This window comes from Eriocheir sinensis, chromosome 37 (genome assembly GCF_024679095.1).
Source record: "Eriocheir sinensis breed Jianghai 21 chromosome 37, ASM2467909v1, whole genome shotgun sequence".
NCBI classification, from domain to species: Eukaryota; Metazoa; Arthropoda; class Malacostraca; order Decapoda; family Varunidae; genus Eriocheir; species Eriocheir sinensis.
The window spans coordinates 10,749,768-10,773,528 of record NC_066545.1 but is presented as its reverse complement, the minus strand read 5'-3'; the positions used below and the strand labels follow the sequence as shown (position 1 = coordinate 10,773,528).

The window sequence follows — 23,761 nt, the reverse complement described above, 5'->3', positions numbered from 1 at the left end:
AGAAGAGAAAGAGAGAGATGAGAGAGAAGAGAGGGAGAATAAGTAGGAGAGAACGGGGAATAAGAGGAAGGTAGAAAGGTATAGATGAAGGAAGGAAGGAAGAAAGGGAGGAAGGAAGGGAAGAAGAGAGAAAGGAAGGAAGGAAGGAAGGAAGGAAGGAAGGAAGGAAGGAAGGAAGGAAAGAAGGAAGGAAGGAAGGAAGGAGTGGAATAACTGACTCACTGACTGACTGACTAACTAACTGACTGACAATGAATGAAGGAATGATACTTTTACTACTACTACTACTACTACTACTACTACTACCACTACTACTACTACTACTACTACTACTACATTATCATCACCATACTCCCTCATACTCCCCACCACCACCACCACTTCCTGCATCTCCCTATCATCCTTTTGACAAACTCCTCCTCCTCCTCCTCCTCCTCCTCTCCTCCTCCTCCTCCTCGTCATGTGTCTCTGATCATTTGCTCATCCTGTTAGCCCTTTGTCAACGCATGCTTTCCCAGCTGTTTGATATGCTAAAGGATGCTTGTTATGCCGCACAGAGAGAGAGAGAGAGAGAGAGAGAGAGAGAGAGAGAGAGAGAGAGAGAGAGAGAGAGAGAGAGAGAGAGAGAGAGAGAGAGAGAGAGAGAGAGAGAGAGAGAGAGAGAGAGAGAGAGAGAGAGAGAGAGAGAGAGAGAGAGAGAGAGATGAATATATGCTGCTTCGTCATCCATTTCGTTATTTGAGAAACCAGATAATTTGAAGCTTTTTCTTTTTTTCAATTTGCTGATGAAAGAGAGAGAGGAAGAGAGAGGGAGGGAGAGAGGAGAAGTAAGAGGAGAAAATGGAAGAAGAGGAGAGAAGTTGCCTGAGAGGAAGTGAGAGAAAAGAGGAGAAGGACATGAAAGAAGAGAAGTTGGTTGAGAGGGAGGAAGAGAGAAGAAAAGTAAAAGAAGAACAGGAAGAAGAGAAGAGAGGTGGATTGAGAGAGAGGGAGAAAGAGGAAAATAGAAGAAGAGGAGGAGGAGGAGAAAAGTTCGTAGTAAGAGAGAGAGAGAGAGAGAGAGAGAGAGAGAGAGAGAGAGAGAGAAAGGTTGGATAGAAGGAAGAAGAAAGAAAGGAGAAGGAAAAACGAGAGGCAATATTTGTAAGAAAAGTTATATCAGAAGTCAAAGAGAAAATAAGAAAAAGATGATGAAAGTAATGCGCCGGGGAATGGCAGGCTGGTTAAGGAAAAGGGGGGGGGGGGTAATAGAAAGGAGGAGAGAGGGAGGAAGAGAAAAATGGAGGGAGGAATGGTGGGAGAGGTGGAGGGAGGGAGGGATGAAGGATATGTAGTGGAGGAAAGGAGGGGAGAAAAGCAGGGGGAGAGAGTAAGGGAGATGGTGAGAGGAAGGAAAGAAGGAAGAAATGGAGGGAGGGAAAATTGGAGGGAGGAAGGAAGGGAGAGATGAAGGAGGAGATACAGAAATGGAGGAAGGGAGAGAGAAAATGCAGAGGGAGAGAGGAGTTGCAGAGAGGGAGGGAGAGGAAGGAAGGAAGGAAGAGGTGGAGGGAGGGAGGGAGGGAGGAAGGGAGGAAGGAATTTATGTTTCTATTTTCTTGCAATGGGGTCAAACATTTTTCTGGTTTCCTCTTATTACCTCCATATTTTTTTCTTATTTTTTTCTCAAAGAAGCAAACACACACACACACACACACACACACACACACACACACACACACACACACACACACACACACACACACCTTGTCCTTCTTTTCTTAACCTTCACTTCACTTCACTTCACTTCACTTCACTTCACTTTCCTTTCCTTTCCTTTCCTTTCCTTTCCTTTCCTTCCCTTTCCTTCCTCCTCCTTTCCCTTGCCTTGCCTTCCCTTCCCTTCCCTTCCCTTCCCTTTTCTACCTTTCCCTTCCCTTCCCTTCCTTTCCTCTCCCTTCCCTCCTCCTATCATACCATACCTTACCTTACATCACCTCACCTCACCTAACCTAACCTAACCTGACCTAACCTTATCATCCCTTATCAAAACTTAACATAACTTACTATACCTTCCCTCTGCTCCCCTTCCCTTTCCTTTCCTTCCCTTCCCTTCCCTTCCCTTCCCTTTCCCTACCCTACCCTATCCTACCCTACCCTACCCTACCCTACCCAACCCTACCCTTCCCTTTCCTTCCCTTCCCTTCCCTTCCCTATCCTAGCCTACCCTACCCAACCCTTCCCTTCCCTTCCCTTCCCTTCCCTTCACCAACCTCACCTTCCATCACCCCCAATTAAGCACAGGTACAGCCACTCACTCACCTTGCCGTAGACTGTGAAGTAGGTGAGCCTCTTGGTGGAGTATAAGAGCATGTACTGGATGGGCAGCGAGGTGATGTAGATGCAGTAGGAGAGGCGACTGAACGGCTGCCAGATTGGGTGCTCCAGTATCCACGCCACCGGACCTGGGATTGGAGAGGCGTTTGGGTACACGTGTGGGCGAGAAAGTCTTTGGGTGCATGTGAGGGCGGGAGGGTAAGAAGGTGATGGACAGGTAAAGGTAATGAAGGGAGGTTAGGTTAGGTGATGTAAATTATAATATGATAAGAGGAGGGAAAGGAGAGGAAGGGAAGGGAAGGCAAGGGAAGGCAAGGGAAGGGAAGCGAAGTGGAGTGAAGTGAAGTAAAGTGAAGTAAAGTAAAGTAAAGTAAAGTGAAGTATGGGAGAAAGTATGAAAAGGGGACAAGGGAAGAAAAGGAAAGGGAGTGCAAGAGATTGAGTAAAGATTGTGAATGATTTTATTTTTTCGTGTGTTGGAATAGATTAAAAGTAAGATGGTGATGAACAGGTTAAGGTAATTGAAAGGTTGTGGGAGAAGGTATGAAAATGGGTAGGGGAAGAAAGGGAAGGAAGTGGAAGAGACTGAGTAAAGATTGTGAATGATTATATTTTTTCGTGTGTTGGAATAGATTAAAAAAGTAAGGTGATGGATAGGTAAAGGTAATTAAAAGGTTGTGGGAGAAGATATCAAAAGGGAAGGGAGTGGAAGAGATTTGGTAAAGATTGTGAATGATTATATTTTTTCATGTGTTGGAATAGATCAAAAGTAAGGAGAAATATGAAAAAGAGAACGAGGAGGTTGAAAATAGAGGGAATAAGGAAAATAGCGAGAAGTAGAAGGAGAGGAGGAAGAGGAGGAGGAGGAGACATAAAAGTGTAGAAAGGAAGTTTAAGGGGAAAAAAATGAAGGAGATTAAGAGAAAAAAAAACATTGGAAGGAAAGGAAAATGAGGTCAGTGTGAGGAAACGATATGAAGGCAGGAAAGGAAAGAAAATGGAAGGAAAAGAAGGGAAAAACAGATAATAATGGATAACTTAGGAAAGAGAACGAGACGATACGAAGGAAATGAAGAGAACGGAAGGGAAGATGTAGAGGAAACCGTAAAAATGGAAAAATAATGAAAGGAGAGGAAATTGAGGCAGGCAAGGAAAGAGAAAATAAGGTGCCGGAGAAACAGGTGGAAGGGAAAGGCAGAGAAATGCGATTATGAGGGTGCATACGTGTTTGTGAGGTACAGATATAGAGAGATAAGCAGATAAATAAATAGGAATAGAGACTTAGCAGAGAAAATTAACAATGAGTGATAGAGGAAAAAATGATAATAGAAAAGAAAAAAAAAGGAGAAAAAGGGTACGAGAGAGAGTTCGGAAGGAGGGGAGAGGAAAAGATGAGGAGGAGGGGAGGGAAGATGAAGGGAAGGGGGCGAGGAGGAAAGGTGAGGTGGGAAAGGAAGAGGGGGGAATATGAGGGGAAGAGAGAGAGGAAGAAAGATAAAGAGTAGAAGGAGGGGAGGGAAGATGAGGGGAAAATGAGAGGGGAGGGGAAACGAGGGGAAGAGGGAGAGAAGAGGATAAAGAGGCATGGAAGAGAGAGAGAGAGAGAGAGAGAGAGAGAGAGAGAGAGAGAGAGAGAGAGAGAGAGAGAGAGAGAGAGGAGAAAAAGTGAGTGATTATGGTTAAAGCCGATGACGCAATGTGTGTGTGTGTGTGTGTGTGTGTGTGTGTGTGTGTGTGTGTGTGTGTGTGTGTGTGTTTGTACGATTTTAATTTTGTGTAGGAATATACTGAAGGAAAGGAGAAGAAAAAGGGAAAGAGGTTGAAGAAGAAAAGAATATAAGAAAAGAGAATAAAAAAGGAGGAAGAAGAAGAATAAGAGGAGGAGGAAGAAGAAACGGAATAAGAAAAAGAAGAACAAGAATAAGAACCAAGAACAATGACAAGAACGAGAACAAGAAATAGAACAAGAAAGGAAAAGAAGAACAGCAGGAGGAGGAGACAGAGGAAGAAAAATAAAAAGAACACGAAGAACAAGAACAAGAAGAACAAGCACAACAAAAACAAGCACAAAAAGAACCAGAACGAGAACAAGGAAAATGAAAAGAAAAGAAGAAGAGGAGGAGGAGGAGGAAGAGGCAAGCATACATTTCAAACACTTAAAATTTCCGGCAGGCAAAGTAAAGAATCATCACGGATTTTAATTAGCGAAGGTTCAGGGAAGGAAAACAAAAAGAAATTACCTTGAATGTTAATTAGCGAGGGAGGGGAGGAAGGGAGAGAGTGGGAGAGGGGAGGGGAGGGGAGGAGGGAAGAGGAAGTGACGGAAGACAAGGGGTGAGGGTGGGAAGGGAGGGAAGAGGAGGGTAAGGGAGGAAATGCAAAGGGAAGTGAGGGGAAAGGAGTGGAGGGGATGGGATGTGAGGAATGGGGAGGGGATGTGAGGGACGGGGAAGGGAAGGGCGGGGATGGGTAGGTAAGTGAGAGAAGGGGAGGGGAAGTAAGGGAATGGGACTGGAGGGGATAGGAAGTTAAGGGGAGAGGAGAGGGGGGTAGGGAAGGGAAAGTAGGGGAAAGAATAGGAAGGGAGGGGTGAGGAGGGGAAGTTAGAGGAGAGGAAGGAAAGGAAGGGGTGAGGGTAGGGGAAAGGGGGAATTGGTAAAAAAGTAAACATTGAAAACCGAAGGGAATGGGTGGTAATGGGCTTAACATGGAAGGGGAAAACACGACGCATGCTTTTTTTATTTTGAAATGTGGGTCATAAAATGGGAGAAGTAGAGAAGGGAGAGAGGGAAGAGAAAAAGAGAATGAGGGATGGGGAAAAAGCGTGATGGGGGGAAGGGGAAAGAGAAAGAGAGGAGGAGGCTATCAGAAGAGGGGGAAGAGGAGGGGAAGGGAGAAAACTGTCAGAGATGATGAAAAGAAGGGGGAAGGAAGGGGAAGGAGGCTGTCCGAGGTAATGGGGAGGGAAAGGGAAGAAGGGAAGGAAGGTGTTAGAGGTGCTGAAGGGGAAGAGGGGAGGGAGGCTGCCAAGAGATGATGATGGGAATGAGGTGATGGACGACTGGAGAGAAAAAAAAAAGATGAGATAATTGTCAGATGAATTGATGGAAAGAAAATGGGAGGAAAAGGGAGATAATGGGATGGAAACTAGGGAGAATGAAGGAAGATAACTGAGACAGATATAGAGACAGGAGAAAATTGACAGAATGAGTGATAGAAGAAAATGATAATAGAAAAGGAGAAAAGGGAAATAAAGGGATGGAAACTTGGGAGAATGAAGGAAGATAGATAAAAACAGATAGACACAGACAGAGACAGATAAGCAGATAAATAGATAGGAATAGAGACAGGAGAGAAAATTGACAGAATGAGTGAAAGAGGAAAAATGATATAGAAAAGGAGAAAAGGGAAATAAAGGGATGGAAACTAGGGAGAATGAAGGAGGATAGATAAAAACAGATAGACACAGACAGAGACAGATAAGCAGATAAATAGATAGGAATAGAGACAGGAGAGAAAATTGACAGAATGAGTGATAGAAGAAAATGATAATAGAAAAGGAGAAAAAAGGAGAAAAGGGAAATAAAGGAATGGAGACTTAGGAGAATGAAGAATAATAGATAAAAACAGATAGACACAGATAGAGACAGATAAGCAGATAAAGAGATAGGAATAGACACAGGAGAGAAAATTGAGACTGAGTGATAGAAGAAAAATTATAATGGAAGAAAGGAAAGAAAAAAGAAAGAAAAGGGGAATAAAGAGAGGCTTAGAATGAGGGAGACAGATAAAAACAGAAACACATAGACAGAAAATAGATAAAAGATAGGAACAGAAACTAGGAGAATAAAAATGGACAGAAAATAAAGCAAATAGACATAAACATAAACAAAAACAAACAGATTAGCAGGTAGACAGACAGATAGGAATGGAGACTTAGAAGAATGTGGGGAATAAAAAAAGAGATAAACAAGATAAACAATAAATAAAATAAAAAAAGACTTAGATGAATGAGGGAAAACAGAAAAAAAAAATACAGGTAGACAGACGTAGAAACACACAAACAGACACACAAACAGACAGATAGAAAGATACACAGATGAAGTAAATGAGGACAAATCATGAACGAAGAGAAGAAGAGGAGGAGGAGGAGGAGGAGGAGGAGGAAGAAGGGGTGAAAGAAGAAGAGGAGGAAGCTTCAGTGTTGCCAACAATAGGAATGATCCCGAGACTTATGTAGGATAACACAGTGCAACAAAGGCTGGGGGTGGTGATGGTGGTGGTGATGGTGGTGGTGATGGTGGGGGTGGTGATGGTGGTGGTGATGGTGGTGGTGATGGTGATAGCGGCGGCCTTGTTCGTTCTCTTCCTCCCTTCCTCTCCCCTTCCCCTTCCCCCTTCCCATCCCCTCCCCCTTCCCCACCTCCCCTCCTCCCCTTCCCTCTTCCCTATCAACAACTGGCCTCATGTAACTCGCAAAAAGAAGAAAGAAAAAATTGAGGTAAATATGAGTTTCGTGTTTCAAAGTAGAAGAGAATGTACCGTAATTTTTCGTTCGCGTCAGAGAGTTTCGTCATTGCCCTTTGTAACCCCTAGCCTGAGAGAGAGAGAGAGAGAGAGAGAGAGAGAGAGAGAGAGAGAGAGAGAGAGAGAGAGAGAGAGAGAGAGAGAGAGAGAGAGAGAGAGAGAGAGAGAGAGAGAGATTACTTCAGCCATTATCCGTCTCATGAGGTTGAATGAATTATCTGACTTTTCGCATTAAATGAAACTTGTGTGGCTCCCCCCCCCCCCCCCTTTCCCCGGGTCCCCACGTGTTGTTGTTGTTGTTGTTGTTGTTGCTCTTGCTGTTTTCATCTCCGACAAAGCGATTAGTTAATGTTCCTGGTCATTACTTACACACACACACACACACACACACACACACACACACACACACACAGAGAGAGAGAGAGAGAGAGAGAGAGAGAGAGAGAGAGAGAGAGAGAGAGAGAGAGAGAGAGAGAGAGAGAGAGAGAGAGAGAGAGAAGAGGTGGAGTGGAAAAGAAACACGAGAGAGGAACTGACGTGTGATGCAAAAGTTAGTGACTCGTGAAAATAGAGGAGCATGGTGTGGCATTACTTATTGTTGTTATTACTATTATGTGTGGTTGATGTACGTCAGTAGTAGAAGTAGTAGCAGTAGTGGTAGTAGTAGTAGTAGTAGTAGTAGTAGTAGTAGAAGTAGCGTCACCAGTAGAAACATTAAACGCAAGCAGAATGTTCATCACACACACACACACACACACACACACACACACACACACACACACACACACCTCCGTAGCCCCACGTGCAGGCCACCACCACCCAGGCCACCGCCACGCCCCACGCCGCCCGGTGCGCCCCGCCGTACAGCGCAGCCTCCGCCGTGCTCATCTCGGGCGCCGGGTCGGTCAGGCTCAGGTAGTTGTAGGGCGCGAGGCCGAACAGAACCGCAAAGGCCACGCTCACGGCCGCCGCCCACCCCAGACACACCTGCCACTGGAAGGATAAGAAGGGAAATGTCATTGTCCTCTTCCTTAGACTTTTTTTCTTACTCTTCAACTCTTTATTCTTTACTCTTTGCTCTTCTTTCTTTTTCTCCACTCTGTATTTTCTCTTTTAGACGCTATTGCCTGTATTCATAATTAAACCTATCGCCACCTCAGTTCGTCCGATTGTAAAGACCCTCTCGTAGAAGTTGCTTGGATTTGTATGACCTGTTCTGTGATGCTGGTGATCGTTTTACCCGACTTCTGCACCATGAATGTGGACAAACACTCATGAAATCCCGGCTAATCTCCTTTGTGACCTTTGTGACCTTGGGAAATAGTTGTTGTTGTTAAAGATTTACCCCTAATAGTCGTAACGGGAGTTCAATATGAATATGGACCTTTGTATTGTGTCTTGGGTCTTAACACTTTTAACTGGACTCTTGTATTGCTTCTCTCCTTACACCTCGATCTTCTGGCTTCCTTTGTATCAGTTATTTATGTTCCCTCCCTTTGTGTGCAGCTATTGACCAGGAATGTTTTTATGGGGCTCATCGTATTGTCTATGTGTATCTAGTCAGTCCCAGTATTGTGTTTAGTGCCCCGTTTTCACCTGTTCCTTTTTATTTGAGTCGCCGCTGATCTTCTGGCTTCCTTTGTATCAGTTGTTTATGTTCCCTCCCTTTGTGTGCAGCTATTGACCAGGATTGTTTTTATGGGGCTCATCGTATTGTCCATGTGTATCTCTAGTCAGTCCCAGTATTGTGTTTAGTGCCCCGTTTTCACCTGTTCCTTTTTATTTGAGTCGCCGCTGATCTTCTGGCTTCCTTTGTATCAGTTATTTATGGTCGCTCCCTTTGTTTGCAGCTATTGACCAGGAATGTTTTTATGGGGATCATTATCGTATTGTCTATGTTTGTCTAGTCAGTCCCAGTATAATTTTTAGTGCCCCGGCCTCCCTTGCTCCTTTTTATTTGAGTCGCCGCTGAAGTCTTGGGTTAGTGAGTTGAAAGAAGATGGGTTGTTTAGGGGGGCACTTTGTTTGGATCGGCAGGGTGTTGGTCCTTGTTTTCCTTGATGGGATTACATTTACATAGATTTACATAGATATCCGGACAACACAGAGGCTATGGTCTAAACTAGATGGTCTGTCCCTAAACCTTAGTGAAATTACATCAGATCAAATCGCCGCCAGGACTTTGCATTTCTACTTTAGCGAATGTTATGGTGAAGGAAGTGGTGGATCATTGCCCTAAACAGCATGATATATATTTGTCTTTCATTCCGGTAAACGTTAAAATGGACAACCAAAATCTGTAATCCTGCTGGTGTGTTGATTTATATTTTTCTTCATCATTTCAAACGTCAAAAAGAAATAGAAAATACCTGATACAACATTTTTTCTTCTCGTCGCGGTAAACATTAAAATGGGCAACCAAAATCTGTTATCTTGCTAGTGTGTTGATGTACATTTTTCCTTATCATTACAAACGTCAAAACAAAAAAAAAATGCCTGGAACAACATTTTTTTCTTCTCGTCGCGGTAAACGTTAAAATGTGCAACCAAAATGTATCATCCTGCTGGTGTGTTGATTTATATTTTTCTTTACCATTTCAAACGTCAAAAAGAAAAAAAAGTCATTGCCCGAAACAGCATAATACATTCTTTTTCTTCTCATTCCGGTAAACGTTTTTTTTTTTTATGGACAATCAAAATCCGATATAATTTATGTACTTTCAAATCATTACGAAACAGCATATTACATTTTTTTTCTCATTCCGGTAATCGTTTTTTTTTTTTATGGACAATCAAAATCCGATATAATTGGTATACTGGCAAATCATTACTGAATCAATATCCGAAACAGCACATATATTTTTTTCTCTCATTCGGTTTCGTTTCTATTCTCTTTGGTCTTTACTCACGGGCTTGAGGCGAGTGATGGAGGGTTTTGTCTTGCTGTAATGAAGGAGGTAACCCGCCCACGCCCCCACCAGGTACGGCCCCGCGCGACACCAGGGCGTAATGTACACCTTGTGGGTAAATTCCAAGTTGGCGGCAGGGCTGAAGGGTAGGAAGAAGAGGAGATGAGACAGGAAGAGGAGGAGAAGTTGAAGGAGAAAGAGGTGGTGGTGGAGGAGGAGGAGGAGGAGGAGGAGGTTATGGAAGGTGCGAACGAGGAAAACGCCAAAAAGAAAGATAGAAATGAAATAGAAAACGATAAAGAAGAAATGAGAAATGATTGGAAAAGGACAAAGAGGTGATGGAGGAAGAGGAGAAGGAGAAGATAACGGAAGGTGAGAAAGAGGAAAACGCCAAAAGAAAAGATAGAAATGAAAGAGAAAACAATAAAGTAGAAAGGAAAAATTATGGGAAAAAGACAAAGAGGTGATGGAGGAGGTGAAGGAGGAGAAGGTTATGGAAAGTGAGAAAGGAAACCGCAAAAAGGACAAATAGAAATGAAAAGAGAAAACAATAAAAGAGGAAAGAGAATGATAGGAAAAGGACAAAGAGATGGTGGAGGAAGATGACGAGGAGGAGGAGGAGGAGGAGGAGGAAGAGAGAGAAGGAGAGAGAGATGAGGATGGGGAAGATCAAACAAGAGGAAGCAATTAAATGGAGGAGGTGAACGGGAATGAACAAGGAGGAGGAGGAGTAAGGGAGAGATGAGATAGAGGAGGAGAAGGAGGAAGATGAAGATTGGAGAGGAGGAATAAAAGGAAGTAAGAAATGAAAAAGAGGGAAGAGAACGATGAAACGAACAGGGAGAAATGGAGATAAAGCAGAAGAAAGAAGAGAAGGAATAAAGTGATGAAGGGGAGGAGGAAAAGGAGAGAGAACCACAAAAAGGAGATAAAATAAATAAAAAAAATATAGATGGAACAGAAAGGAAGATAAAAAAGGCGAAAAAAGAGAGAAAACAGGTAAAAAGAGATTAAACAGAAGGACAAAGAAGATGAAACAGAAGGGAATAGACGAAACAGAGGGAATAAGATGGAACGGTGTGTGAGTGTGAGATAAAATACGAGGAAAAAGGAATGTCCGGGAATTGGTATTGGTATATTCTCTCTCTCTCTCTCTCTCTCTCTCTCTATCTATCTATCTATCTATCTCTATCTATCTATCTATCTATCTATCTATCTATCTATCTATTTATCTATCTCTCATTCATTTCACTCCATCTTCACACTCAATCAATCACTTCCACGCGCTTCTCGCCCTCCTCCTCCTTCTCCTCCTCCTCCTCCTCCTCCTCCTCTTCCTCCTCCTCGTACACTCACTCCATAACGATGAGGGTCGTGGGCCAGAGGTCATATGCGCCTATTAAAGCAGCTGGGATAACCACTGAGGCGATGGTCCATAACAGTAGCCACATCCAACCTGAGAAAGTAGTGGTAGTAGTAGTAGTAGTAGTAGTAGTAGTAGTAGAGGGGGTTGTTTTAGTAGCAAGATGTAGTATAATAACAACAATAATAGTAATAATTATCTAATGGCGTGTTGCTTAATGGATTTGATGAATGTCTGAAAGATGTGAAAAGGTAAAATTGGTATGTGAGGAAAGAAAGATAGAAAGAGATAGAGAAAAAAAAGTTTATAGAAAGATAGAAAGAGATAGAAAGAAAGTAGGAAGAAAAATAGAGAGAGAAAAAGAAGATAAGAAAGGTAGAAAGATGGAAAGAAAGTAGGAAGATGGAGATAAAAAAAGATAAAAAGTTAGAAAGAGATAGAAAGATAGAAAGAGAAAAAAGATGAGAACGTAGAAACAGATAGAAAGATAGAGAGAGAAAAAAAAGATGAAAACGTAGAAACAGATAGAAAGATAGAAAGAGAAAAAAGATGAGAACGTAGAAACATATAGAAAGATAGAGAGAGAGAAAAAGAAGACAGAAAAGTAGAAAGAGATAGAAAGAAGGTAGCAAGATATATGAAAAGAAAGATGAATGCTGTAATAGTGATGATGATGATGATGATGATGATGATGATGATGATGATGATGATGGTTACCTTTGCGCGGCCACCAGATGAGGGGAAGAAGCAACAGCGGCATAATTAAGAACAGTTGAGTATCCACGCTGAGGTACCAACCGTGGGGGAGGCACTGCAGAGAGAGAGAGAGAGAGAGAGAGAGAGAGAGAGAGAGAGGGAGAGGGAGAGGGAGAGGGAGTGAGAGGGGAAAGGGGGTCAGCCGTTAATTCACAAGCTCATCCAATGTTCGTATGATAATAATAATCTATCTCTCTATCTCTATCTCCCTCTCATTCACCCATCTATTTCCCCTTCCTTTCCCCCCTTCCCCTTTCCCCTCACCTACCCACCCCCGACCTCTCCTGCCTGCACACAACACAACACAACACAACACAACGCAACACAAACACAACACAAACAGATGGCCATTGTCCTCGGCTTAAGGTCACGCACAGTCACGCCCACGCCCACGTACACGCATATACACACATACACACACATACACACACATACACAGAGCCGGATACGTGGGTGGACGAGACTCAACACAATAGCAACTAACAACTGAGCCTGGCACATGGATGGCTAAAAAAAAAAAATAATAATAATAATAGTAATAAAGAAAAGAAAACTTGTCATCATGCGAGGCGTTGTGTATTAGATTATTGCAAGTGATATAAGTTAATGGTCTTACTGACAAGTCTGACACTTCTGCCGCTATGACCTCTCTTACTACCATTACCCCACTCGAAATTGACCTCCCTTTGGGCCACTCATCTACACTTTCTTATAATCAGCAGTGAGTGATTACTACTACTACTACTACTACTACTACTACTATTACTACTACTACTACTACTACTACTACTACTACTTCTACTACTACTACTACTGCTACTACTACTACTACTGGCTCACATTTCTCCCCTGGCAGGCGGTGGAGATAGGGAAAGAAAGACCAGTTTGTTTAAAAAGATGACAAACTACTTAAACCTCAATCGACTCAATACATTACACTTTACAACCATCGCACAACACAACACAGTTACTACTACTGCTACATTTATTACTTCTAATGCCTCATCTTCCCCTTCAGATCACGTTTTTAAGATCACGAACTTCCAAAACCCCGAACATCCTAACACAACACAATTACTACTACTACTACATTCACTACTACTAATGCCTCATCTTTCCCCTCAGACCACGTTGTTAATAAAGACCATAAACTACCAAAAAACAGAGCATCCCAACACCTTACAGTTCTTCCACGTCACAACTTAACAACAGTCACACTCACACACGCCCCCTCTCCCTCGTCCATCTGTATCTGGTCCAGGTGACGAAAGATGATGTTGTTGGTGAAGGTGACATCGGCCCACCACCTATGCCGGCACCCCTTTATCACGGAGCTCCAGTACTGCTCCGCGTAGGGACCCGTCACTGGCAGGCCCGAGAGAGTAGCGATGAGCATGGTGGAGAGAGCGACGGGGGGCCAGAGTCTGTTGGGGAGAGTTAGATCTGTTTTGTTTGACTTCCGCCTCTTGCATCAACTCCTTCCAAAGCCCAAACAGAAGATCAGGGGGATTTTATTGAGGGTTATTTAGGTTCACGTTACAGAAGAAGGGTCAAACTACCACCGGGGTCATATAAGTACCCAAGGAAGTGACCCAGACTCTTATGAAAGCCTTGTTAAATATGTGAGCTTGTTCGCCGAAGCTTAAAAATTTGGCCTTTAATCGTGTTTTATGGAAAGGGAGGGAAGGGAATCTACAAAGGGAAGAAGGGAGAGGTGATGGAGGGAGAGACATGATTGTAGAGGGGAAGATTGGAAAGGGAGGCTGCAGATGATGTGAGAGAGAGAGGGGGGGGGAGGTGTGGGAAGGAGGGACAGGAGGAGGTATAGAGGAAGAGAATGAGGAAAGAGAGCTTGCAGATGGAGGGAGGGAGAGGCGACGAAGGGACAGGATGGTATTGGTGTTGCAGTAATGGTATAGAAGTGGATTTGTAGCAGTGTTCTTGATAGAAGTGGAAGTCGTAACGGTGTAGCAGTAATAAAGGATGTGGTAGTATCGTAGTAGTAGTAGTAGTAGTAGTAGTTGTAGTAGTAGTAGTAGTAGTAGTAGTAGTAGTAGTAGTAGTAGTAGTAGTAGTAGTAGTAGTAGTAGTAGAGAGAGAGAGAGAGAGAGAGAGAGAGAGAGAGAGAGAGAGAGAGAGAGAGAGAGAGAGAGAGAGAGAGAGAGAGAGAGAGAGAGAGAGAGAGAGAGAGAGAGAGAGAATATATAAGAAAAAAAATTACTTCTCTCTTTCCCCTCCTTTCTCTCTTCCTATGCTCCCTTCCAGATACCTCCTCCTCACTTTTTTCCTTTCCCCTCCTCTCCTTCTCTTTTCTCCTCTTCTCCTCCTTTCTTCTCCTCTCCTCTCCTCTCCTCTTCTCTTCTCTTTTCTTCTCTCCCTTCCTCTCCTCTCCCTTCATACCCAGTCACATTCCCCCATTCCCTCACCTCTACCTCCAAACACACTCACCTCAGGACACGATGGAAGAGGTATAGGGGCAGGCTGAAGCGTCCCATCCTGTTGACCATCCCCAGCACGCCTATGGTCACCAGTAGTCCGCTCAGCATCAGGAAAGTGTCCACGCTCTTGTCTGCGTTGGTGATGGCTTGGGCAAAGGTTGGCTGGCTCATCTGATCAGGGAGGAAGGAAGAGAGGTAGAGAGAAGGGAAGGAAGAAAGCAAGAGAGACAGTCAACATACACCAAAAAAAAAAAAGGTAAGAAAGAAAAAAGTATATAAAGAAAGAAAATCACACACACACACACACACACACACACACACACGCACAAAGATACATCAACAAAACACCGAGAAAAATCCAATCAGTCGCCTCACCTTCGCCAGCTCCACGGGGTTTTGGCTGAAGCTGATGGAGTAGGCGAACTGGTGCCCCCACACTACCCACGTGATGGAGATGAACCTGCAACACCACCACCACCACCACTATATCATCATCACCATCATCAATACCTCACCACCACCACCACCACCTCATATTCATCATCACCATCATCAATACCTCACCACCACCACCACCTCGTATTCATCAGCACCATCATTATCACCAATGCCATCATCATCAATACCTTTACCTGTATGCAAAACCTATCAACATCACACTTTCACTTCCTTTCTTTTTTGCTATCAATAGAAAGGGCGTGAGGAAGGAAGGATAGAAGGAAGGAAGGAAGGAAAAAAGGAAAGAAAGGAGGAAGGAAGGAAGGAAGAAAGGAAGGAAGAGATGATAGGGAGGATAAGAAAATTTGTTGAAGGAGAAATTTAGAAAGTGGAAAAGGGAGGAATGAGAAACAGTAGTAGTAGTAGTAGTAGTAGTAGTAGTAGTAGTAGTAGTCGCCGTCGTCGTCGTAATAGTAGTAGTAGTTGTTGTTGTTGTTGTTGTTGTTGTTTTGTTACCTGATGCCGTGGATGGAAGAGATGACACCTGGCTGCTTCCGAGTCTCCAGGTGAAACATCTTCTTGATATTCGTGGTGATGGAGAAGGCCAAGAGGTACTGGAGTGGGCCTGGGGGGGGGGGGGAAGGAAGGAAAGGAGGAAGAGGACCAATAGTAGTAATAGTAGTAGTAGTAGCAGTTGTTTAATTCCCTACACTTTTCTTTGTTTAATATGAAGCCTGTTAGCTCATATCATCGGAGACAAGCATTGCAGTAAAAGCTAATAATGATTTTGATAATAGTAATAATGATAGGAATAGCAATACAGTGTGAGGAAACTATAAAAAAAAACGTAAATGTGACAACTTTCACACAAAAAAAACTAAATATAAACTACTAAAATATCAACATCTGAAACCTTTATATAGAAGTTCATGCATAATTTACTAAAGAAAAAATAAACAGAAAAATAAACTACCAGGAATAACAAAAGTCGAATAAGATAACAACAATTAGGAAGTGAGAGAAGGTGGAGGGGGGGGAGAGAGAGAGAGAGAGAGAGAGAGAGAGAGAGAGAGAGAGAGAGAGAGAGAGAGAGAGAGAGAGAGAGAGAGAGAGAGAGAGAGAGAGAGAGAGAGAGAGAGAGAGAGAGAGAGAGAGAGAGAGAGAGAGAGAGAGAGAGAGAGAGAGAGAGAGAGAGAGAGAGAGAGAGAGAGAGAGAGAGAGAGGTAAAGGGATGCAGAGGAACTTTATAAGGTAACCAAAAAGAACTTCTGTACACATAAATCTGTTTCCCTTCATTCCAGGACCACTGACCTTCCCTGAAGTGACTCCGGGCCGGGGCTGAGGTCACATGGTCAGCGAGGGCGCCCAGCAGCATGAGGGCCACCAGGACGCTCAGCAGGACTCTATGCAGGTGAGAAAAAGGGCATGTGAAGGAGGGGAGGGGCTGGAGGAAGGGGGTGCAGGTGGGGGAAAGGGGCGGGTGAAGGAGGGGAGGAGCTGGGGGAGGGAGGGAGAGGTGGAAGAAGAAGAAAAGATAAGGAAAAGAAGTGAGAAGAGAGATAGGAGGAAGAGGAGGAAGAGAAATATGAGAAATAGTTGAGAAGAAGAATTATCCAGTTGTTGTAGTTGTTCTTGTTGTTGTTATAATTCTTGCTGTTTATGATTATTTACTGTTATTGTTATTGTTGTTTTCTTGTTTTTTTTCTTGTTGGTTTAATTGAAGGTTCTGTTGATGATGTTATTGCTAAAGACGGTGAAGAGTTTGTGCGTATGTGTGTGGGGGGAGGAATGATGGGGGATGGGGGGAGTGTGTGTGTGTGTGTGTGTGTGTGTGTGTGTGTGTGTGTGTGTGTGTTGAAATCGTGTCGAAAGTTTTCCGGCGCGTGACGAAAGTTGGAAGGAAATTGTGTTGTTCGTATTATTATTTTTTTTCTGAGTGCGTCATTATCGACTGTGTGTGTGTGTGTGTGTGTGTGTGTGTGTGAGTGTGAGCGTGTGTACCGAGGAAAATAGAATGAGCTAAAAAAAAAACTTGATACGCTACTTGATGTATCCAAAAAAAAATATCGATACAGCGCGTGATGTATCCAAAAGAAAACGTTCATTCAGAAGGATCGGCGACATGAGCAACGATTTACACGACTTTCCTTTTTCGTGACGTGACAGGAGGATTTATGAGGACGGTCTTGTTTCTTTCCTTTTAACCGCTGAGTCTGTGAAGGTGTGCGGATGATGAACAATCGCCATGAAAGAGATTGTAGTGTGAGTGTCCACAAGATAGATGAGTCACGTCGTATTGGTATTTAGTAATAGTTTGTGGCGAGTTTGGCTTTTCCATTACGTATCTGGGACGGCGTTAGTTAGAAGTTACTGACGCCATATACTTTTAACGTCGTATTATTGGTATTTAGTAATAGTTTGTGGCGCGTTTGGCTTTTCCATTACATTTCTGGGATGGTGTTAGTTAGGAGTCACTGACGCCATATACTTTTAACGTCGTATTATTGGCATTTAGTGATAGTTTGTGGCGCGTTTGGCTTTTCCATTACATTTCTGGGACGGTGTTAGTTAGGAGTCACTGACGCCATATACTTTTAACGTCGTATTATTGGTATTTAGTAATAGTGTGGCGAGTTTGGCTTTACCATTACATTTCTGGGACGGCGTTAGTTAGGAGTCACTGACGCCATATACTTTTAACGTCGTATTATTGGTATTTAGTAATAGTTTGTGGCGCGTTTGGCTTTTCCATTACATTTCTGGGACGGTATTAGTTAGAAGTTACTGACGCCATATACTTTTAACGTCGTATTATTGGTATTTAGTAATAGTTTGTGGCGCGTTTGGCTTTTCCATTACATTTCTGGGACGGTGTTAGTTAGAAGAGTTGGAGTTTCGCAGAGTTTAAGTCGACGTATTACAAACTCAATCTTTTGGGCACCCTTTTCTTTTCTCTTTCGGACACCTCTTTCGATTCTTATTTTGGGCGCAGCGAGTAGCGGGCTTTTTTTTTATTATTGTTTCCTTTTTTGTGTGCCCTTGAGCTGTCTCCTTTGTTGTAAAAAAAACCAATTAGCGGTCTTTTTTCTCTACACTTTCTTTTTGATGCCCTTGAGTTGCTTCCTGTGCTGTAAAAAAAGAGTTGTATAAAAAAAATCAAATCCAACTAACTACGCCTTAAAAATACGGGTAAAAAAAGACATATCAGCAGCATTAATGTTACTGAAGACTAATTCGACGTTTAAAAAAATCAGGTGCGACAGTATCAATTTAACTAATAGGGCAACGTCCCGTATTCTTAGACATTGCGGGGCTCAAACACCCACATATAATAAGGCTATCGTAGAGGTTGTTGGTTTTCCATGGCCACTTCTACGATTTAATAAGGCTATCGTAGAGGTTGTAGGTTTTCCACGGCCACTTCTACGATTTAATAAGGCCATGGTAGAGGTTGTTGGTTTTCCATGGCCACTTCTACGATATAATAAGGCTATCGTAGAGGTTGTTGGTTTTCCATGGCTACTTCTACGATATAATAAGGCTATCGTAGAGGTTGTAGGTTTTCCACGGCCACTTCTACGATATAATAAGGCTATGGTAGAGGTTGTAGGTTTTCCACGGCCACTTCTACGATTTAATAAGGCTATCGTAGAGGTTGTAGGTTTTCCATGGCCACTTCTACGATATAATAAGGCTATGGTAGAGGTTGTAGGTTTTCCACGGCCACTTCTACGATTTAATAAGGCTATCGTAGAGGTTGTTGGTTTTCCACGGCCACTTCTACGATTTAATAAGGCTATCGTAGAGGTTGTTGGTTTTCCACGGCCACTTCTACGATTTAATAAGGCTATCGTAGAGGTTGTTGGTTTTCCACGGCCACTTCTACGATTTAATAAGGCTATCGTAGAGGTTGTAGGTTTTCCATGGCCACTTCTACGATATAATAAGGCTATCGTAGAGGTTGTTGGTTTTCCATGGCCACTTCTACGATATAATAAGGCTATCGTAGAGGTTGTAGGTTTCCCATGGCCACTTTTACGATTTAATAAGGCTATCGTAGAGGCTGTAGGTTTTCCATGGCCACTTCTACGATATGATAAGGCTATCGTAGAGGTTGTAGGTTTTCCATGGCCACTTCTACGATTTAATAAGGCTATCGTAGCGGTTATAGGTTTTCCATGGCCACTTCTACGATATAATAATGCTATCGTAGAGGTTGTAGGTTTTCCATGACCACTTCTACGATTTAATAAGGCTATCGTAGAGGTTGTTGGTTTTCCATGGCCACTTCTACGATATAATAAGGCTATCGTAGAGGTTGTAAGTTTCCCATGGCCAGTTTTACGAAGTTGGTGATAGTTTGACAGAGGTGCTGTACCATGAACATGAAAAATAAAAATCTTGAGAAACCGACAAATCTTCTCTAACATTTTGGGGCTCACACACACACACACACACACACACACATGCACACGCACACACACACATTTGATAAGGCTTTCGTAGAGGCTGTGGGTTTTCCATGGATAGTTTTATGAGCCTAATGATAGTCTGCCACGGCTTCTGCACCATAAACTTGAAGAAACACCCACGAGAACCCGATGAAACTTTTTTTATGGCGTTTGGAAATATTTGTTGGAGAGCCGAAATTGCCTGAGAAATCGAACTTGTGTCTTTGTTGAAAATACTCTCGGAAATTGCAAAGAAACAGAGCACAGTAAAAGGCGCCAAAATGTATCGCTATGACGGGGAAAAATCTCACACACTCCACGTGATGAATGTTGCCACGGCCTGCGCGCCTGTCTGTGGGTCCTGGCGCAACGCTGCACCCGACGCGTTGCAACACTGCCGGGCTGAAACGCTGGAAACAGAGCTTGGAGACGCGCCCTTGCATCACACGACCGACGGAGTGATTCCCTCTTGAGTTTTTATTTTACAGGAGCTAAGTATATAGATAAGCGACTGTAAGATGACTACAGCAATAAAGACAATAGATGAGGCCAGGAAATTTTTTATCACATTCATATTGGTGAAAGAGTCTAAGGTCGATATTCTAAGACATTTTGGGTTCTCACATCAGCTATTTCTAAAGGCCAAGGAGGGGGTCAGTCTGGTTCAAATGAGAGTTTCTTTAGATTCACGGTACAAAGGAAGGGTCAAACTACCACCAGGGTCATACTACTATTCCTGTAAATGCCCACAACTCCTACGAAAGCCTTGTCAAATATGTGTTCTTGGGCGGCGAAATGTCTTATAATACGCCCGTAAATCTCTGTCGTTAGATTGTCAATGAAAAAATCAAGAAAAATGAAAAGTGGATTTAGATATATTTCTCATGCTGAACGGCTGCTGGATGAAGATATCCGCTGCAACTGACAAAGCCTCGGACACAACTTTTTCCAGTGCAGCACGAAGGCGGGATGAACCTCTTGGAATCTCAGGACGTATGAGCCGTGGCGAAAGTTTCTCAAGCAGTATTGGCCGCCCTCAGAGGCAACGAGTTGAAAAAAGTCTCAAACATTCCACGCGAGACTCGCCGAGCACCGGAGCGACTTCAAAGAAAGTTTTTTAAAAGTCTGCCCAAGAACTGGAGGAAAAATAAAATCCTGTCGGCAAGTTCCTTCCCGGGAGAGACGAAGGAAATTATGGCGGAGAAAGTTACCTGTATTTCCTCGCGGAGCAAATAAATATTTCTCGTAGTATGTAGATTGCACCGCGAGGCACGGGTGACTGATGACTGTTTACACGCACTGGATCCACCAGAATGAACATGAGAAAGAGCGTGTGGCAATGAGTGTCAACCTCTCCTCCTGTCTTCAGTGGAGCACAACAGACATTGGCTGCCGAAGATTTCTTGAAAAGTTGGAGCGTTGATTTTCAATAATTTCATTACAATGTTCAGTCAAAGCAATTCATTACAATATACAGTAATATGAAACTAATATTTTTAAGAGTGAAATATTGTTTTTCTTAGTTTCGTTACCTGCTGTGTCTCGTAACTCAAACAACAGCGCATCATTGGTTACATTAAAGTGTAGAGCACAGTAAAGAAATGCTGTGTGTTGTGTGTGAAAGGCGTGGCACACGAGGCCTGCCCCCGAGAGACTCGACAAAGCACCCCGCCCCAAAAAAAACACTCACATGCCGGTGATTTCGGCGCCCCCCAGCGTGTGGCGGCGCCCCTCCACCTGGCAGTCCATCGTGGCCACCCGCAGCCCCTCCTCCGACAGCACCGCCTCCACGCTCTCCTGCAGGGGAGGGGAATCAAGAGAAGACTCAGTATAGTGATTGGCGCCATGAAAAAAGAAATAATAATAATAATAATAATAATAATAACGATTGTTACTATAGTATGATTATTTTACTAAAAGTACTAATATTACTATTGTTATAAAAAAATAACGATGATTCAGAAAAAGAAGAAAAGAAAAAGAGGAAAATAGAGAAAAATGAAAGACTAAAAAGATACAGAGATAAGAAGGACGGCAATAATGCGTAGAAGAAAATGAATTAAAAAAGAGAAGCAAAAGAAGAAAACGATGAGTAAAGGAAGAAAACAAAATAAAGAAAGAGAATCCAAGAGAAACTAGCCAGCGAAAGAGGAAGGGAGAAAAGAGGACAAGAAAGCAAAGTAGAAGTAGGAGAAAGAAGAAGAAGAAGAGCAGGAGGAGGAGGAGGAGGAGGAGGAGGAGAAACCTATCAATGCTGCTTGTCTTTCACTGCGCGTCCATTTGCTGTTGTTCAGAAAAAAAAATAAGAGAAAACGACTGAAAGGAGGAAGACATTTTAGGAAGTTTCGCTCTTTTTCAGGGGACGAAGAGAGATGATAGATAGATAGATAGATAGATAGATAGATAGATAGATATAGATAGAGAGAGAGAGAGAGAGAGAGAGAGAGAGAGAGAGAGAGAGAGAGAGAGAGTTTCATTTCCAAACTTTTAGCAAACTCTTTTTCTTGTGTAACTTCTTCTTGTATAACTTTTTAATGCATCGCGAATATAAGAAAGATAAAATACTAAGAGTGAGATAGGTAAGTAAATAGATTAATAGATGGATAGATAGAAAGAGATAGATAGATAGATAGATAGATAGACAAAGAGAAGTTAATAAATAGATGGACGTGTAGGTAGGTAGATAGAAAGATAAATAAATAGATACAGATTGATAGATGAATAGATGGATAGAAAGATAGACAGACATAAAAAGAGACAGGTTGATAAATAGATAATGTAGATAGATAAGAAGGTAAATACAAGTCAAAATAATACTAAAAAAAAAAAAAAACACTGCTAACCACACTTATGACTAATTAGAACAAACAAACACTAACAAACAAACAAACAGACAAACACACACAGGAAGGCCTTGAAGAAATAAAACAAACACAAACACTAAGAAGAACCAGAATAGATAAAACAAAACAAAAATTGGTAACGATAACACACACACACACACACACACACACACACACACACACACACACACACACACCTGCAGCTCCTCGGGCGTACAGGTGGAGGGGATGCAGGTGCCGTAGGCCATGAGGGAGAGCGCCAAGGGGAAGGCCAGGGACAGGGCGGGAGTTCTTTCGTCCCTTAGTAACTTCAGCGTCTCCTCCTCGTCCTGGCTGTTGGAGGAGGAGGAGGAGGGGGGGGGGAGGAGGAGGTTGGTGAGTACGAGGAAAATAAATTACATAAAGACGGGAAAATGAAGGGGAAGAGGAAGACAACAAATAGAAGGAGAAGAAAAGAGATCGAAATGGGAAAAGAGGAAGTTCAGGAAGATGAGAAAGAGGAGGAGGAGGAGGAGGAGGAGGAGGTGGGGGTTGATGAGGACGAGGAAGATGGAAAAACGAAGGCAAGGAGGAAAACAAGAGGAGGAACGAGAGGAAAAGAGTACGAAAGGGAAAAGAGGAAGTTCAGGAAGATGAGAAAGAAGAGGAGGAGTAAGATGAATTAAAGGAAGACAAGAAAAATGAAGACGAATAGAAAGACAGGAAGAAAATGAGAATGAAGATGATAATAGGGATGAAATAGAAGTCACAGAAAATAAGGGAGTGGAGGAGGAGGAGGAGGAGGAGTAGAAGGTTGACGAGGACGAGGAAGAGAAATTATAGGTAGACGGGAAAACAAAAACGAGGTGGAAGAATACAAGAGGAAAAACGGGAAGAAAAGGACGAAGAGGAAAGGGAAAAAATAGGTCACGGAAGATGAAAAAAAGAAGAGGAGGAGAAGGAGGAGAAAGAAGAGAATCAAATATACACAAATGAAAAGATGAAGATGGAAAACGAAAAAAAACGAAAGGGGAAAAGTAGGTCACGGAAGATAAAAAAAGAAGAGGAGGAGAAGGAGGAGAAAGAAGATAATCAAATATACACAAATGAAAAGATAAGGATGGAAAACGAAAAGAAAACGAAGGGAAGGAATGTAAACGTGATATAAATGCAAGAAAGAAAAGATTTGAAATAGAAAAGAAGATACGAGAGGAATGACACAGGAAGGAAGAGAAAAAGAAAATAACGAATAGGAGACAGGGAGATGAGGTAAAGAGGGAGGAAGGAAGGGAGAAAACGAAAGACAATCAATGAGGTAACAAAATGAGTGCGTGTAACCAAGAGAAAATTAAGTGATTGATAAAAGATACGAAGATAAAGATAAGAGAAGGAGGGTGGAGAGAGAGAAAATAAAAAGAGAGATAGTCATTAGTGCTCACCTCGCTGTTACGATCACACCAACTCATATAAATAACCACCGTAGCCAATAATCTTCTCATTAGTGGACGGCTGCCCTTCGTTAACCACCCATGGACCGTATCCTTTAACATTTTTGCGCTCAAGTACACATATTTGACAAGGCTTTCGTAGGATATCTGTGTATTTCCATGTGTAGTTTGATGACCCTGGTGGCAGTTTGACCCTTCTTCTGTACCCTGAACCTATAAAACACACTCATAAGAACCCGATTGATCTCCTTTTGGCCTTTGGAAATAGTTAATGTGAGAGGTGGAAGCGTCTG

General features: G+C 42.8%; 1 protein-coding gene across 1 annotated transcript in view; it reads right to left on the bottom strand.

Moving 5' to 3' along the window:
- The window catches only part of LOC127008187 (nose resistant to fluoxetine protein 6-like), a 37,755-nt gene that overhangs the window by 4,415 nt on the left and 9,579 nt on the right, over positions 1-23,761 (bottom strand). The window contains exons 4-15 of the mRNA XM_050879875.1: positions 22,239-22,374; positions 20,889-20,995; positions 16,059-16,150; positions 15,264-15,372; positions 14,685-14,769; positions 14,320-14,480; positions 13,094-13,295; positions 11,833-11,926; positions 11,109-11,208; positions 9,753-9,891; positions 7,632-7,836; positions 2,302-2,444 (exon numbers count right to left, since the gene is read on the bottom strand). Coding sequence (XP_050735832.1) covers positions 2,302-2,444; positions 7,632-7,836; positions 9,753-9,891; positions 11,109-11,208; positions 11,833-11,926; positions 13,094-13,295; positions 14,320-14,480; positions 14,685-14,769; positions 15,264-15,372; positions 16,059-16,150; positions 20,889-20,995; positions 22,239-22,374 — 1,573 coding nt within the window. The remainder of the gene's footprint in view (positions 1-2,301; positions 2,445-7,631; positions 7,837-9,752; positions 9,892-11,108; positions 11,209-11,832; positions 11,927-13,093; positions 13,296-14,319; positions 14,481-14,684; positions 14,770-15,263; positions 15,373-16,058; positions 16,151-20,888; positions 20,996-22,238; positions 22,375-23,761) is intronic.